The sequence below is a fragment of the Oryctolagus cuniculus genome, chromosome 4, assembly GCF_964237555.1.
Source record: "Oryctolagus cuniculus chromosome 4, mOryCun1.1, whole genome shotgun sequence".
Taxonomy (NCBI): domain Eukaryota; kingdom Metazoa; phylum Chordata; class Mammalia; order Lagomorpha; family Leporidae; genus Oryctolagus; species Oryctolagus cuniculus.
Window position 1 is genome coordinate 129,922,737 of NC_091435.1, and position 18,802 is coordinate 129,941,538.

Here is an 18,802-nt window from a genome sequence, read left to right on the forward strand (position 1 = left end):
ATGGAGAATACAAAAATGCTTTAATAGCTGCATTTAAAAACAAATGCAGGCTAACTTTTCCACATGTAAAAAGCAACTTAACACCTGCACATCATAAAAGGTGGAAAAGGGGTCGATTATGTCATTATCCAAATACACCATTAAAAAGGTTTAAAAATACAATGAAACTCCTTTATAGCTTTAAAATCTAGCTCAGGCACCCCTGGTTTGGAGGCGTTCATAAGAAAATTTTCCAAGGAGGAATCATTGCTTTATAAGCATTTTATTTCATTAAATAATTTATGCAACAAGAAAAGGGGAGTCTAGATCTGTTATATATAATGAAGTTTCACTGTATTTAAAATCTGATCAACCCCACACAACATGTTTTGCAATTCACTGAAAGTCTTTGTATTACATGCTTAATCAACCTGAAATAATTTGTGGGACACCATATGATTCCTCTCTCCTAATTCTAGAGCCTGGGATTTTCTAGTGTAATTTCTCCATCTACCAAAAACATTTGCCTATTTAAAAAATTATAGAAACTTGAAAAATGAAAAAGAATTCCATAGGTATCGTTCAGCTACCTAGGTCCACAAAGTCAAGAGCTTTGTAAGCCCGTGCCTATCATTTGAGACACAGAGGAGAGCTGCCTTGTTTCCATCACCCCAGCTTTCAGCTGGCCTCACCTAAGCGGTGACATGATTGCTACTAAACTCTGCTAACACCCTGTGGCTGGAAGAGGTCAAAGGCTACTCTAAAGTGACCTTCCTACCTTTGTGGGCCAAGAAGGGTGTACAGATGACAGATGCAACCCTATAATGTAAACAGGTACACCTCAGAGCTTCTTATGTACAAGAATTGAGCTAGTATTCCCAACTCCGTGAGACTTCAAGGGTCTGTCCGTAACAGGAGCTGCGGTCTCCGTCTAGTGTCAAGAAAATTTCTTCGCCACACAAATTCTGCCAAGGGCTTTCTGTCCTGACCATCTTAATATAAATTCATTTTCTAGAAAAGAAAAGCTGCTCAGAAAGAGCATTAAGTGGGAGAGAATTTCAATTAAAATTTCCAGTTACTTTCTCTTTAATGCATAGGGGGAAAACAACTTTTAGGTTCTTCCTCAACGATCCACTGAAACTTGGGAATCTAGGGCCTCGCAATGACTCAACTTCCTCACCTGAAAAGAACACAACAAAAGTCTACCCCACAGCTTTTATGTGCAAAGTGATTAAGAATTTAACTTCTGTAAAATATAAAGTGCATACCAATGTTCTGCAATGATAACACTCCCTCATGAAACAACAGTATGACTGCTGTCTGAGCTACAAAAAAATGGTTCAAGCTGAAAACTCACATTTTCAACACCAGTAAGTCTTAAAATAAAACAATAAAAAGGAAGGACACAGCTCACTCACTAGGCACATCATTCACATTTCGGATGTTTTGTCAATGCAGTCATTATATGGATATATTACTTTGAAGAAAAATAACTTCTTGACTTCTAAGTGTGATTTTCAAGAGATCAAACAAACAAACAAACCTGATGTACAAAACCTGTTGAAACATAAAGATACATCTTCTGAAAGCAGATAGGACGTTAATTTAGTGAAAAGAATGGTCTTTAATGTTTTGGCAAAGTCTTTGCCAGCCCAGAGTCAACACAAAATGAGCAGGCTGGAGGGAAATCTCTTCACAGTGTACAAAGCAGTTTCACATGGATGTTGCCACAGCAAAGTAAGCTGACATGTATTTGAGGTCATTTGCATGAGTCAAACTTTGCAATAAGTAACTCACCTAGGAAGATATAAATTATTCATATAATGATTTGCAAAAGAAATTGTCTACTAAAGTTATACCAGCTACATTTAAAAAAAGTAGTTCTATGTGGTTTGCTTATTATAGACAAATCTATTCACAGTCTGCTTAAACTACGTTATATGTAAAATCATATGGCCAAAGAAAAAACACAGAACATGGGAAAATATCCCCCACATATGTTTTCAAATGCCCTGCAATTTTCACATTCAAAATTTTATGCATCTAAATCTAAAAAAATATTATATGGAATACTCTTAAGTTACACAAACTGATAATAATTTACTGTATTTTTATACTTTAATAGGAGCAAATTACCACATACTTGAACAAAGTTAAAATAGTTACTATTTCTTTATAATAAATTTGATGTATAATTTACTTTACTTGTGCTTTTTGCACCAATTTATAAATACAGTATATGCAATACACAACCCAAGACTGACACCAACATTGATAATTAAATTCAAAATAGCAAATACTTACCATACAAAATAAACAGCAAATACACCTTTTATGAAAACCAGAACCTTCTGGACTTCAGGGCCAGAGTCTCTGGAACCCATGTCAAGTTAGGACACTGTGGAATCTCAAGCCAGTCGCACAATTCGCCCCCCCACCCCCTCCAAATTGGCATAAGATTCAGGAGAACCAAAACTGGACACAGTCATTTTTGCCAAAACTGGCAATAAATAAATGGGACGATTCCACCGTGGTTCCTTCAGGCCTTTAGAATTTACGTGTTTCACCCCACAAAGGCTAAGGCCATCGCCCTCAGCAATGGAAACAAGTCCGCTCAGCTGGACCCGAGAGGCTCCCACACTTCGCAGGGTGGTGCTCCCAGGAGCCTTGGATTAAGAAAGTTTGAGTACTAAGCAACCATCTGTTTCAGCACCTTTTGACCATGACAGAAGCAAAGAAAAGTCCTACATAAATAAGAACAAAGTTGATAAAGTGCTTGTGAACATTTTGAACATTTCAAATTAGAGTGATGCTAATCAACACCCACGTCACCATCACAGGTTGAAGCAGAATGCTCAGGCCACTTTTCCTGCCAAGATCTAACATGCTGTTCAGATCAGTAGTTTGGTCCACCCAGTTTGGAAGAAACAAACTTCATCATTAATGAGCACACAAAGAGTTAAACCCACCATCTCATTCTCTCTATAAATGGGTGATTCAAGAAAAAGCACCGAGTCTCCAAGGTCTGCTAGCACATTCCTCCTGGAGTAGGCCTGCATGACCCATGCCCCTCAGCCTACGTTAGTCCTGAATGAGACAAAACCAAACCACAACTCCCCCTCCATTTTCCGTTCAAGTACCTCTGTATGAAGTGTAGCGTAAAATTAAAAGAGAACAAAGAGACATGTCTAAGGATGTCTAATACATTAAATATGATTTTCTATTTTCCAGTGCAAACATAAAAGTTCATGTTTCTCCTCTTCCAGATTCAGAAATGTGAAGGATGCCCATAGGGAGTCACTCCTTGCTGTGGCTGGTTACCTAATGAGAAAAATCCAGAGAAGGACGGTTATAGCTGCAAAATGATGCTACAGATAAGTGCTATTCTCTCAGTGTCACTCTACTAATAGCCCCAGGCAGAGGGAACAGATCCACAGCCCCTTGAGCACAATCCTAGTCTTCTAGGACCATAGGGGAGGATTCAGGTACTGCCTCTGAATTTACCTAACACAGGGACCAACCCTACATCCCATTTAATCAAAAACACAAGGCATCCACATTAGGATAATTGGCCCACCCTCCGAAGTAAGAAATACCTCCAACACTAACTCAACACTAAGAGTTTCATAAAAACCAAAATTCCTCCAAATATTTATAAAGTCAGCAAGTCTGCTTTAACACAGCACCATAATAGGTAAGAGAAAATAATATGTTGGAAGTCAACAAATTTCTGCAAATGGCCCCACGATAGAGAACTATGCAAGGGTACACGCAAGTGTGACAGTGGCTGCCATGCGAGTGTCTATGTGTGGGTTGACTCAATTGTGGGCCTATCCATGTATGCATGCATACACACGTTCACATGCACAAACAGCAAAAATAATCTGGAGATACCAACAAAATGACACAGGCTTAGAAAAGCTACTGCTTGCATAATTGCATTATTCAATTATTCATTTTCAGCACCTTTTGACCATGACAGAAGAAAATACAGAGCTCTGGCCACTGACAGGAGGCTTATTATAAATGAGCTCTCAGGGCTGACAATATTTTACATCTATGCATAGTTTTTTATGAATACATTTTTGTGAACTTTTTGATGACCCCTTGTATTGCATGCATTTACAAACCTTTTGTGCTAAAATTTATCTTTTAATTCAACATATTATCCACACTTTTTGAAGCCCTCATGAATACTGTGGTCAAGAAGTGAGCTCTGGAAGAGCCCATCTGAGCTTAACTCGCAGCTCTATTCCTTACTGTTGGTTGAATAACCTTAATAAATTCCTCCAAAAAATGAAGAAAATGTTCTAGAAGTGAAAGCCTAAACCACTGATGCTTAGGGGCTGGCTTTGTGGCACAGAGGGTTAAGTCACCACTTAAAACACCAGCATCCACAGCCGGCGCTGTGGCTCACTAGGCTAATCCTCCACCTTGAGGCGCCGGCACAACGGGTTCTAGTCCCGGTCGGGGCGCCGGATTCTGTCCCGGTTGCCCCTCTTCCAGGCCAGCTCTCTGCTGTGGCCAGGGAGTGCAGTGGGCCCTGCACCCCATGGGAGACCAGGATAAGTACCTGGCTCCTGCCATCGGATCAGCGCGGTGCGCCAGCTGCAGCGCGGCGGCCAGGGCGGCCATTGGAGGGTGAACCAACAGCAAAGGAAGACCTTTCTCTCTGTCTCTCTCTCTCTCACTGTCCACTCTGCCTGTCAAAAAAAAAAAAAAAAAAAAAAAAAACCACCACCAAAAAAAAAACACCAGCATCCCATACCAGAGCACTGGTTCAAGTCCTGGATGCTCCACTTCCAATCTAGCTTCCTGGAAAGGCAGTGAATGATGGCCCAAGTGCTTGGGCCTCTGCCACCCACGTGGGAGACCAGGATGAAGTTCACGGCTACTGGCTTTTGTCTGGCCCGGTCCTGGCTGTTGTGGCCACTTGGGGAATGAACTAGGAAATGGAAGATCTCTCTCTTCTCCCCTCTTCTCTGCTCACTTCTTCCCTTCTTCCTTCCCTCCCTCACTCTCTCCCCCTCTGCCTCAAATAAATAACCTTTAAAAACAAAGGATACTTCTTCAAGCTCTTGGAAATTAAGGGTAGACACGCTCCCCAAATAAGTGCTAGTATATAAAAATCATAGGCACCCATTTGTAAATACCTGGAAATAATCTGTGGCTTAAAATTAAATTCTCTGCAAGGATATGAACTATGGAAATCCAATGAAATTTTAGTTACAAATTTATTTAAGAGGCCAAACATATTCAACAGTAGCTAGAAAACAAGATTGGCTTATTTGACTTGAATGAGCTTTTAAGAGGGAAATACTTTTAAAGAAACAAAGTTGTAAACATACACAGAGCCCACCGTGCAGGAAATCAGCCACACAGCAGCAGGCAGAAAATCAAGACTAAAAGCAAGTGGCCCCTCAGGTACAAACCAACCTAGATCTTTAAAAGATGAGCAGGCTAGCAGACCTGCTGGCCTGCAAGCCACTGCCTTCAGCACACACTGAAGCGAAGCATCCGAGACCCAGAGGAGAGCGGTCTCCCTCCCATCCCGTGGCTCCGGAGCTGGGGTGACTGGAATCACGGGTACACTCAGCGGGCATCAAGGTCGTGAATGCATGAATGGCCGCTGGCATGCGCTGTATCTACCAGAGCAGCGCAACTGACTAGAGAAACCACCCCAGTAGAGCAGAAGCACGGCCCCGCCTGGCTGTGAGGCTGCAGCTCTGATTTCCCTGAGCCATGGTCATCAGGAAGGGGAGCGTGGTGCGACACAGAGAGCAGCGTGGTCCTGGGCTTCCTGGCTCTGAGAGCCGGCAGACGGGGCAGGGGACAACCTGCTCTCATTCACCTCTAACATTAAAGCTATCTCCTGGGGTGCTGCCTGAGCCCTGCAGCTTTCTAAAAAGCACACCTGTGGTTCTGCAGGGTTCTCCTGAATGGAATGAAACACATCCAGGTTCAGATGGAATCCAGAGGAAACATCCTCGCTAAATCTGAGACAGATGGGGGATTTTCCAGGAAAAAAGCATTCAAGCCAAAACCAAGTCAGACCAAGACAAAACAGAAACATCCAGGACTGAGCCAAATGGGAGATGGCACCACTCGCATGCTGCTTGCTTGCCTGGACTCCCCAGGGGCCATCTGTCCCAAGAAGGGCGTGGTACTTACTAGAAAGCTGCTTCTGGAGCTGCCGCACCAGGGCTGCCGTCTGCTGCTGCTGCTGTGTCTGCTGCAAGCCTTGCCTGGGGAACTGGAAGTGCAATGGGAGAGGGAACAGGAGTCAGCTCGGGGGCAGGCACAGACAAGGAGGGACTCCCTCCCCAAGCCACGCAGCCTGCAGTGCGCTTCTAAAGAGAAGGGCCATGCCCAGTGTGTGGAAATGAGTTTGCATTTACACACTGCTAACTGGCTGCAGTGTCCCACCCACTCGGGAGCCCACTCTCAGGGGCTTGGGTGGCACTGATGTGAAGAGCCCCGAGGAAGGAGTCCACATCCCAGAGAGGGCCCAGTAGCCCTAATTCCCTTGTCATCTTCACCTTCGCTTCAGCTCATGAGTATCACTACATCACCGAGCATTTTCAATCGAGATGTCTTTGAGGGCTCTTGCAGGATCAATCAGAGCCGTGGCACCAGATGGGTGCCGAGTTGCCCGCGTTCAGTTAAGCGGCTACAAGAAATTGTGGTAGTTATTCCCAAGAGGAAGAATATCAGTACCTGGCAGGGGCAAGGTTACTCATGATCAGAATCACTGGAGGAGAGGATTTGCTTCCACCCCCACCCCTTGAGCTTAAGGTTCAGATGCACGCTCTGCCTTCTCCCTTGCCCCCTCTGCTCCGCTGTCTCCATCCTGCCTGGCTTCTCGCTGATGTAACAGAGAAGCTGTCCTGTCCCTCGGTCACGACACAGCTGGGCCAGCTCCTTCCTGTCTGCCTTGGCAGGCTCTCTCCCAGCCGGAGCCATGCACAACAGGCAGGTAGGGACGGGGCACTCTCGGAGACTGGAGGCCGAGAGCACGGTGAGGCAGGCAAGGTGCAGAGTGGCACTGTTTTGCCTTTCCCGGGCAGGTCTCTGCTGGCTGAGAGCAGCTCACTCCACGCAGCCGCAGGGCTCACCGAGGACCCCCTCCCCCGGGCTTCAGATCAGTAACCTCGGCCAGGCCTGTGTGCATCACAGGTCCTAGTGGGGCTCCCTTTCCTCGGCCCAGCTCTTTGTAAAGAGTCCCTTCTAAGTCTCCACTTTCCCAATCTAAGCATATCCATTTCCTCCTCAGACCTTGACCATGTGGCTGTAAACAGCCAGGATAATAAGGAGGACCATTGCATCTCGCAAATAAAAGTACAGAATTCCCAGCTAAATGTGAATTTCACATTAAGCAGCAAATATCCTTTTGCTTCTAGGAATGTTCCAATATTATATGTAACAAACATTGCATTTAGTGTTAAGTGCACCCTATGCAGCAATTGGGATGTAAGTACATGAAAGGGCTAATCATTGTTTAATCATATTTAACTGGGAGCCCTGTACTTGATCAATCGTAATTAGAAGGTATTACTGGGTTGATTCCTTTAGAACTCATATTTAGTAAAACACCTGGTTTGAGTATTTCTCTCCCACTAGCCCATGTAGACTTGGGTTTATCTGCTGATACACCACTAGGGTCCAGCAATGTCAGGCACACAACAGGCACTCAGGAAAAATCAATGCAGTGGCTAAGTCTGAAGTGCCTGCATCCCAACAGTCTTCCTAATAATGAAAGGGATACAGAAAAGCAGTGAATTATTTCACCCACCAATTATAAATTTCTCCCAATGCAAAGTAGGGAAATGGCAACTTGCCATTTTTTCCCCCATAGCTCAAAGCAACAATGAAAAAACCCAGCTCCTTACATAAATGGAAATGTTAAAATAAGTGCTTGGTTTTCTATTCAATTGTTTTCATACTTATGCAGAAAAAAACATCCAGTGTAACAAAATCTTAAATGGCACTATGTGCCAGACACTGTATCTTGGACACACAGAAATACATAATTATATATATTTCTTATAAGATAGATATATATAATATAAACTTCTATGTAAATATAAATATATACCTATTTAATCTTGATGCAGTAGTAACTATGTGCAACCTCTTAGCCAGAGTCCTTGGGACATAGGCATGTTGGAATGCAGGTGCATAGATAGTTGACTATGGAACATTCACAGAAAATAGACCAGCTCTTCTGGTTTGACCAAGATGTGGCTCTCAATTCAGAGAAATGCTTAAGTGCTAACATCTCACATAATGATTGATGTATTAATGTTAATGGCTGATAGGCGATGAGTGAAGAGGCTTGATCCAATTATGGCATCCAGGAGGTGGGCCTAGCAAGAGTGCTTTAGGACATGGGGGTAAGTCTGGTGAGAGGGTTCATCATCTATCAGCCCAGCTGTTCCGCCTCCGCTTCCTGGCTGGCCATGTGACCCTCCCTCAGCCGTCCTCTGCCCTCACCAGATGCCTGAGCCAATGGGACACCCAGCCTGGGACGTACACTGAAATAAACGCCACTTCCTAAGTAGCTCCTATCAGGTGAAGGTTACGTAGTAACCACAAGCTGACTAACACACCAAGATGGGCAGAGTATAGCGCAGTACTCCATGTCAAACATCCGCTGGGTGCAGGAACACATATGAATAGTCCTGTTGCCAAGGGACATGGAAAAAGCACAGTGCCAGTTCAGGCCAGGTTCCGCCGCAACATGAGCTCACATCAGATTTTGCTGTTCAATGAACTGCAAATTCTTCTTCTACTTTCAGAATTATCTGAATTTGGAGAATGAAGATAAGGAATTGTGACATTTTCTTGTGAGTATTCTCATTGAAAACATGGGGATACTGAGGCTGTGTGGGGCTCAGTGATTTGCCCAAATCCCTCCTAGTACTGGGCTTCAGATAGAGTTTTCTGGATCCACAGTCCAAGATCTGAATCAGTATCCAGTGCTAGCCTTTTTTAAAAACTGTCACACAATAACTGTATACATTTATGAGCTACAACGTGATATTAGGATGCATGCATACATTGTAGAATGATTAAATCACCCTACTCAATGTAATCATTGTCAAATATACCCATGTTTTTTTGTGGTGAGAACTTTAAAAGCTTTTAGCAGTTTTAAAATACAATCATGATTATTAACTATAGTCCCCATGCCATAAGAAAGGTCACCAGAACTTATTCCTCCTATCTGAAACAGTGTATCCTTTGACGAACAGTTCCCTTTCCCTGTCCACCCTGCCTCCCCATGCCTATCCTTGATTGGAAATATCAACTTGCATATATTAGAAATTATTTGGAAATATTTATACTCCAAATGGTTGACTGCAAAGGTGCTCATAAACTAGCATACTGGAGTACACTGTGCAAAAACGCTGAACATTTATTCATTCAACACTTAACTGCCTTCCTTAAGTTCATTCAAAACCTGCTTCAAATGGAGTAATTCATAAAAGGAGACACTACAGTGACCCCCTCCCTCCGATGCTACATTTTGCAGAGGCCACACGGTCACTGTGAGACTCCTAGGGAGTGCCTGTATGTGTATGCACCGGCAAGGGTGTGCACGTGGCAGGAACAGGGAGGTTGTGTGCTGGTGGCCTGAAGAGGAAGCACACATTCAGCCTCCTATTGTGGTCTGGGAATGCCTGGCGGAGGGTCACAAGATTGTCTCAGGGTATCTGCAAAGTCTAAGCCATTTTCATAATACCAAGATACTCCGCTTTTTCCCTCTCTTTCCCTCATGAATGCAAAGCTCTTTTCCAGAAGCTATATAACACGTGACCTGGAACAAACTGAACGTGATTATTAAGCCGGATATTAAGGAAACATTTTCAACTGTTAATGTCATTCTGGTTTTTTATTTCATTTTGAAAACACCTGCTTTTTCATAAAGTGTTTTTTTTCTGCTAACAAATTAGTTTACGTTAAAATAAGTTGCTAAACATTCCTGTTTTGGCCTCTGGTGCAGTAAATATTGCAAGATGAACAAAAGTTCTTTGGGTCCACAACAATTTTTACATGAAATGGGGTTCTCAGGCCAACTTCCTTAGGCTGACCAGATCTATATTCCAGATTTCTCCGTAGTGTTCCACCACACCTGCTTCCTCTCAAGGGCGCCCCATGATAGTTTTCACTGGCTTTCACCTCTACCGGAACAGCAGCAGGCAATTTCCCAAGCTGTGCAGCGCCTTCCACAGGAGGCAGAGTTGGTGGCAGCCCCCACCCCCACCCCATGGAAACCTGACTGTGCGCCTTTCAGATCAAGTCACTGCAAAGAACCTCAGCCTGCACTGGCAAAACCAACAGGAGAAATTCAAGTACCTTCCCTCCCAGGGCTCTCCCCCAGACTTTGTTTTTCTGCAGCTAATGTGCTGGAAACCTGGAATTTAAATGGTTCCTCTGGGTGTTTCTGATGCTTGGCTGGGCTATGGAGTCATCACGGTGGCAGCAGCCGAACCTTTACCAAGACAAGTCAGTAAGTAGGTTCGTGGACATTCACTAATGGTCCTAAAAGCACAGTCCCTGTCTGTTTACTCTTCCCCACTTGAAGATGATAAATGCAGTGGGAAGGATTCTTCTGGACTGCACTCATCCAGGCGAAGATCCTGGTCCCTCCCCCCTGTGTACTTCGGCAGATGTTCGTTCCTCCCTACATTCCACTTAACACCCTCCATAAAAGCTACGCCTTTCCAAGATCAGCTCAGGTTATCACCCAGTCCCTCACACATTCAGAGTGAACCACTGCTCTTATACTCTGGGTCCAGTGTAGATGCCTCAGTTATCAAACATTAGGGGTGATATGGCAGTTGCTTCTAAGTCTCTGGATTCTGGGCATTTTGAGGGCAGAAACCACACTGTGCTCCTGCTGTAATCACAAGAGAAAGCCCAGAACTCAGGCCTGTCAGTGGGCCAACGTGGTGAAACTCGCCAATGCGGTTGAACCGCTCTCCAGGGAACACCATTCTCTGCTGAAATTTGCAAAGAATGTCCTCTGACTGATCCCTAAATTAATGAACACACAGTTGGTTCAGTGATACTTACTTCTACTGCTCAGTCACTGCAAAGGCAAAAATGTTTCTAACCAGTAACTTCTGTATGAGTTCACTGAAACTCTCCTCTCTCAACTTGAGCTTGTCTGAGCACCAGCAGCAGGGCTGGTACGGTGAGTACCTTTACACTCTCAGATGGTTTATACATCTTGCCACTGAATTATATTTTCCTTTTCTTATGCAAAACATGCCATTCAATTTTGTTTTCCTTGCTATAGCACTGAACAAATGTGTTGTTCACCAAACATTTATCAAAATCCAGGCACATTTTTGGGCCATCTGATCACCTGTGAAAATGGTGTAGGGTCTATATATTTTTAATAAACACATAATAAATCATCTGAAATGTACAGAGAACTAGTGGCTGGTGCATTTCAGAAGATTTATTTGTATTTATTTGCAAGGTAACTAATAACTTGCCATTTAGTCATTGTTTTTTGATCTGCACATAGTTCAGTGAGGAAAAAAATGTATCAAATATGTTGGCTCTCCTGTTACCAGAAATCCAAGCAAACAGAAAAAACTCTTCTATAAACACTACTTCTCCTTTGTCTTCAAAAAGAAAAAAAATCCAAGTTAATGCAAAGGAAGGCAATGTAACTCAACAATGTTCTCGAGATCTAATTTCTTTTTCTTTTTTTTTTTTTTTTGACAGGCAGAGTGGACAGTGAGAGAGAGACAGAAAGAAAGGTCTTCCTTTGCCGTTGGTTCACCCTCCAATGGCCGCCGCGGCTGGTGCGCTATGGCTGGCGCACTGCACTGATCCGATGGTGGGAGCCAGGTACTTCTCCTGGTCTCCCATGGGGTGCAGGGCCCAAGCACTTGGGCCATCCTCCACTGCACTCCCTGGCCACAGCAGAGAGCTGGCCTGGAAGAGGGGCAACTGGGACAGAATCCGGCGTCCCGACCGGGACTAGAACCTGGTGTGCCGGCGCCAAAGGCAGAGGATTAGCCTAGAGAGCCGCGGCGCCGGCCCTCGAGACCTAATTTCTTTTACTTGAAAACAAGAGTATTATATGACTACATCTGAATTTCAGACACATTTTGAAGATTTCTATGAATGGAACTTATGAATTCTTTGAGAAATACTACATAACACTATCAATGGAATAATTGACTAAAAATTAATGCAATTGTCTAAGTAACTAGTGCTGCTATTAAGAATTTTTTTAAAACACTATTTATTTGAAAGAGTTACAGAGACAGAGAGAGAGAATCTTTCATCATCTGGTTCACTCTCTAAATAGCTGCAACAGCTCAAGTGGGGCAGGCTAAAATCAGCAGTTCGATCTGGGTCTCCCACATGGGAGCACTCAGGCCATCTTCCTCTGTTTTCCCAGGCCATTAGTAGGGAGCTGGGGAGCTGGCACTGTGTCACAGTGGGTTTAAAGCCTCAACCTGCAGTGCCAGCATCCTAAATGGGCACTGGTTCAAGTCCCAGCTGCTCCTCTTCTGATCCAGCTCTCTGCTATGGCCTGGGAAAGCAGTAGAAGATGGCCCAAGTCCTTGGGCCCCTGCACCCACGTGGGAGACCTGAAGGAAGCTCCTGGTTCCTGGCTTCAGATCAGCTCAGCTCTGGCCATTGCGGTCATTTGGGAAGTGAACCAGTGGAATGGAAGACATCTCTCTCTCTCTCTGGCTTTACTTCTCTCTGTAACTCTGTCTTTCAAATAAATAAAAATCCTTTAAAAACAAAAAGTAGGGAGTTGTATTGGAAGTGGAGCAGCCGGGACATGGTGCCAGTATTGCAAGCAGCAGCTTTACTAACTGTGCCACAATGTCAGCCCCATTAAGCACATTTTTATAAGGCAAATATTTAGGCGTGGGAGTTTGGTGAAGCAGTTATTGGGATGCTTGTGTCCCATAAGTCTGTCTGGTTTCAAGCCCTGGCTCTGCTCTGGATTCCACCTTCCTGCTGATATAAATCCTGGGAGGCAGCAGGTGTTGCTTCAAGTAATTGGGTCTCTGCCACCCATGTGAGAGACCCAGACTGAATTCCTAGCTCCTGGGCATCTGGGTAGTGAACCAGTGGATAGAGGCTCTCATGGTCTGACTATCTGCACCTCTCAAATAAATAACAAAAAATTTAAGTGCACAAATATTCAATATCATACTGACACAAAGGTCAGCTGATGGAAAAATAAAAAAAAAAAAAGGTCAACTTCTTAAAGCTTTCTGGAGCATGTTTTCCAGGTCATTGAAGACAGCCGGAGTTTAAGATGAAAATAAAGGAGACAGCCAGAGGATGCAAGCATTATTTTCTGAAAAGCTGAAAGTAGCTTTAAAGAAAAGATAATGTCTAGCCAACACAGTTAATAGTTAGCTCAATTATAACAACACACAAGCTTTAAAAATATTTTTAAGTAAAAAAGTGTAATTTAGGCCAAAACTAGAGAGGCCAAATATATTTTCCTAGGAAGGGGACCCATGTTCTTATTTCTAGATGTTCCTCCTTCACAGAAGGCAAGCAAATTAAGTCAGCAAAAGGCAATACAGGGAATGCTAATAAACTGACACAGGATTTAATCTGTAAGCGTGGATTTTTTTTTCTTTATTTAGTTCTTTTCGCAGAAAAGCAGTTTTCTGAGGACACATTTTAAAGAAGCATCAGTTTTTGTCCTAAGTCAGTTTTACGCCTAGATAGTCTTGTTATAAGGTAGATACATGCCTATGCGGGTGTTCATGATCATGGTCTCACATGTCCTAGCTGATGCTGTCAACACAGGAGACAACTAGCAAGGGGGTATTCAAACAACAACAAATCAAATTCTGCTGCTTTGCAAGGCATGGTATCAAAAACCTCTTCCAGCAAGGTTTCCTAAATTTCTCCTACCTTTAGATCTCTGTTATGAGCTGGAGCGCATCCCCCAAAAAGGACTTGCTGAAATCCCTATGTTCAGTACCTCTGAAAGTGACCTGATTTGGAGACAGGATCATTACAGAAGCAATCAAGTTAAAATGGAGTTGTTGTGACTGGTGTCTGATATGGCTGGTATCCTTAGAAAAAGGGCAAACTTGTGCACACACATGCACACAGCAAGAACGCCATGTGAAGGTATAGGCAGAGCCAGGATGAGACCCTGCAAATCAAGGCCTGCCAAAGCTTGCCTGTAAACTGCAGAGGTGAGAGGACCAGGACATGGGACAGCTCCTCCCTCACAGCGCTCAGGAGGAACCAACCCTGCTAACACGTCCACCTGGAACTTCCAGCCTCCAGAGCTGTGAGACTACAAATACCTGCTGTGTGAGCCACCCAATCTGTGTACTTGGTTACATGGTCCTAACAGCCTAGCAGAACCAACCTCCCCAACTCTTCTAAACTGAACGCTACCTTCCCCGTGTGGTGCCCCTGTTCTACCACTGCCCAGGAGTCTAAGTCCTCCAGGGGCAGGAAGCATGCATTACTTCACTGGCATGTGTCATGGTGTCTGGCAGATGCTGGGCTCTACCAAACATGCTCGTAAGCAAACTCAACAGGAGTATCACCCAACAGCAGCGGGGCAAGTCCTGAGGAGGGCGGTGGCCATGTCACCCCTATCACTTCTCCTTGATAAGCATGAATCAAAACGTCATGTGAGCCAGGGCTCACTTCTCTACAACACCCAGCTTGCTTACCACCTGCTTCTCCAGCAAAGAAATAAGCAAAATGAAGAACACTGGCCATTAACAAGAAGGCAATTTGCTGGAGAGCTTTATAATACATACCAGTAAGTATTTATAACACATACAATAAATCTTAGTGGAATTCATAAGGAACAAAACCAAAAGATAAAGGGAAACGAATTTCTTAACATTGCTGAAGCTTTATACTGTTATAATAAAGATAGCTACAGATAACTTTTTTATTATACTTCTATTTCCTTTTAATGTGAGAAGACCAAAAGAAAAGGATGTATTTTAACAATGAAATCAGCACAAAAATGAGAGTTATTTGTACCCTCATTTTTATTGCAGCTTAATTCACAATAGCTAAGATGTAGAATGAACCTAGATATCCATCAACTGATGACTGGATAATGAAAATGTGGTATATGCACATTATGGAATACTACTCAGCCATAAAAAAGAATGAAATCCTGTCTTTTGCAACAAAATGGATCAAAGTGGAAATTATGCTTAGTGAAATAATCCAATCTCAAAAAGACAAATATCATATGTCTTCTCTGGTATGTAGCAGCTAATACAACATACAAAAAAAGATGTATAGCAATGAAATGGTCACTTTGGGACATGATTGTCATTTTCAACTCAGGCTTATACTTCTGTGGCACTGTGACCTTCCTACTTTTTATTTGTTGAATATAATGATTAGTGGTGAATTAACACTGTGACTATATTAAAAGTATATCTTTTATAGAAAATTGAAAATGAATCGTGATATGAATGGAAGGGGAGAGAGAGAGGGAAAGGGGAGGGTTGCAGGTGGGAGGGAAGTCATCAGGGGGTGGGGGGAAGCCAATGTAGTCCATAAGCTGTAATTTGGAAATCTATATTCATTAAATAAAAGTTAAAAAAAAAAAAAGTATATCTTTGAGGCCGGTGCCACGGCTCACTAGGCTAATCCTCCACCTAGGGGCGCCGGATTCTGTCCCGGTTGCCCCTCTTCCAGGCCAGCTCTCTGCTGTGGCCAGGGAGTGCAGTGGAGGATGGCCCAAGTGCTTGGGCCCTACACCCCATGGGAGACCAGGATAAGTACCTGGCTCCTACCATCGGATTAGCGCGGTGCGCCGGCCGCAGTGCGCGGGCCACGGCAGCCACTGGAGGGTGAACCAACAGCAAAGGAAGACCTTTCTCTCTGTGTCTCTCTGTCTACTCTGCCTGTCCAAAAAAAAAAAAAAAAAAAGTATATCTTTGCAAAAATTGATGAAGACAGGGGAGGGAGGATTGGGAGAGAGTATGGAAGTGTGGTTGTCTTCTTGGAACTGTACCTATGGAATGCATACATTTTCTTTAAAAAAATGAAATGACTGGGGCCAACACCATGGCGCCGGCATCCCATATGGGCACCGGGTTCTGGTCCTGGTTGCTCCTCTTCCAGTCCAGCTCTCTGCTGTGGCCTGGGGAGGCAGTGGAGGATGGCCCAGGTGCTTGGGCCCCTGCACCCGCATGGGAGACCAGGAGGAAGTACCTGGCTCCTGGCTTTGGATGGGCGTAGCGCGCTGGCTGTAGCAGCCATTTTGGGGGTGAACCAACGGAAGGAAGACCTTTCTCTCTGTCTCTCTCTCACTAACTCTACCTGTCAAATAAAAAAAAAATAATGAAATGACTAAAAGCCCTAAAAGTCCACCTGCCATTATTAATTCTAAATTTATTTGGGAGAAAGTCATTGGCAAGAATCTGGGCACATATTTAAGCCTATAACACGCTGTCTTCTATTAAAGTGTACACACACACACACACACACACACAGAGAAAATATTTTTGAAATTGGAAACAGTCTTATTTAACAATGGGTGGGGCAGTTAAGCAAACGGTAGTACAGTAACAAGGGACAGATGTCAAGCTCAGGTCTGATTCCAGAACACCGGGACTTACCAAAGGCTGCTGGGGCTGCATTGCTTGGAGACCAAGGGGCTGACTCTGGGGCTGCGAGGACTGCGGGGGCTGTGGGGGCTGCTGGGGTTGGGGGGGCTGCTGCTGCATCTAGAAGAAAAGAAAAAGAATCGTGTACTTAAAAGGAAGGGGTTCGGATCATTCTTGAGTCACCTACCCCTATATACCTTCTAACTAATTATTCTATTGTGACGAAAATAGTGTATACCTGCCTCCTCCATCTTTACTCATTCGTCCTTCAAAATATGGAATCGACCACAGTGCCCGCCATCAGATGAAGGGATAAAGAAAATGTGGTATACATATGCAATGGAATATTATCCAACTATAAAAAAATCTAATTTTGGGGCCGGCGCTGTGGCGCAGTGGGTTAATGCCCTGGCCTGAAGCATTGGCATCCCATATGGGCGCTGGTTCTAGTCCCAGCTACTCCACTTCTGATCCAGCTCTCTGCTATGGCCTGGGAAAATAGTAGAAGATGGCCCAAGCCCTTGGGCCCCTGCACCCACGTGGGAGACCCAAAAGCTGCACCTGGCTTTGGATCGGCGCAGTTCCGGCTGTTGCGGCCAATTGGGGAGTGAACCATCGGATGGAAGACCTCTCTCTCTCTCTCTCTGCCTCTCCTCTGTGTAACTCTGACTTTCAAATAAATAAATAAATCTTTAAAAAAAATCAAATTTTACCATTTGCATCAAAATGGATGCAACTGGAGGACATGATGTTGAGTGAAATAAGCCGGACACAGAAAGACAAATACCTCATGTTCTCCCTTATGTGTGGGAGCTAAAATGTAAAAAAAAAATTAATTAATTAATTAATTAAAAGAAAGGGAGGCCGGCATTGTGGCATAGTGGCTAAAGCCGCCACCTGCAATGCCAGCATCCAATAAGCTCCACTTCCAACCCAGCTCCCTGCTAATGGCCTGGGAAAAGCAGCAAAAGATGGCCGAAGTGCTTGCACCCCACGCCTATGTGGGAGAGTCAAGTGAAGCTACTGGCCCCTGGATTGGGTCTGGTCCAGCCCTGACGGTGCAGCATCTGGGGAGTAAACCAGCAGATGGAAGCTCTCCCTTTTTCTTCTCTTCCTCTCTGTAAATCTTTCCAATAAATAACTTCACTAAAACGGAAATTCCTGTGTGTATCAAATTGCTGTAAATAGAGTTCTGTCAAACCTTGTCTTATATTTTTGTCAAGCTAACGGTTAATAATGATCTACTACTATAGTTTTAATGAGCTTTGATTATCCTAAAATTTACTGTGTATGAGTGAAATGAACATCTTTTCATTTGATTATTTATAGCCCTTGCCTATATTCTTGCACTTCTATGGTCTTTTTATATTTTACTTGTTGAACTCTTAGTAGAACAATAAGCCTTTGAGTATCATGTAAATTAAAGATGTGCTACATCAAAAATTAGGAGAGAGAGAGAGAAAGAGAAAGAAAGGGAGGGAGGGAAGGGAAATGGGAAATATCAGCATATTCTTAGAACTATACCCATGAAGCGTATGGAGTGGGTTCTCTGTATTAATATCACATCAACATGAGAACTGTACTGCATTGATTATCATGCATTTGCTATGACCCTAAGAATCTAATGTATTAATAAATTCCTTAAAAAAATTTTTTAAAAAGAGCTAGACCCAATTCTGCTCTTTCTTAAAGCCTTCTCAGAGGACATCAAAGCCCAAGACCTCTTTGACTGTCTACACCATCCTCCACTGTCCAGAGATGCCCTTTGTGCTGTTTCAACTCCCTTCATGTCCTTAGCCTTTGCACGTGGTTTGTCCTAGCCTGCACTACCAGATTAGACAAGCACTGCTCAGGGGTTCTCTTTTCATTCCCTGTGACACCGAGAGGACCTCTTGAGGGCTAGATTTTTTTTTTTCCAAGATGCAGACTAACCTCTGTGGAAAGCTCCAGCAAAAACTACCAGCATAAAATCAGAAATCCCATCAGCAACAAAACTGGCTCAAATACACAGAGCTTGGCAAACACTTCCAAGCCAGAGAGGAAACAGACTAGACAAGCACCAGGACGGACACAAAGAAGAAATGTAAACAGTTGTTCTGTCTCAGTGACCCTTAAAGGGGCCTCATTCAAACATTTCTGGTGGTGACAGCCCCCAGTTGTTTTTTTTTTTTTTCAATCCCTTGCATTTTTCCAACTTGGTTTGCAAATTATGC

The 18,802-nt window shown here is 43.8% G+C and overlaps 1 protein-coding gene across 7 annotated transcripts in view; it reads right to left on the reverse strand.

The window, feature by feature from the left end:
- Nucleotides 1-3,168: 3,168 nt before the first annotated feature.
- Nucleotides 3,169-18,802, reverse strand: part of MED12L (mediator complex subunit 12L) — a 355,610-nt gene continuing 339,976 nt past the window's right edge. For all 7 annotated transcript variants that reach the window (XM_051859045.2, XM_051859044.2, XM_051859043.2 and 4 more), the window contains 3 exons: nucleotides 16,602-16,709; nucleotides 6,151-6,232; nucleotides 3,169-3,300 (listed from right to left, as the gene is read on the reverse strand). In XM_051859045.2, the coding sequence (XP_051715005.2) occupies nucleotides 3,248-3,300; nucleotides 6,151-6,232; nucleotides 16,602-16,709 (243 nt within the window). In that variant the 3' untranslated portion in view covers nucleotides 3,169-3,247. The remainder of the gene's footprint in view (nucleotides 3,301-6,150; nucleotides 6,233-16,601; nucleotides 16,710-18,802) is intronic.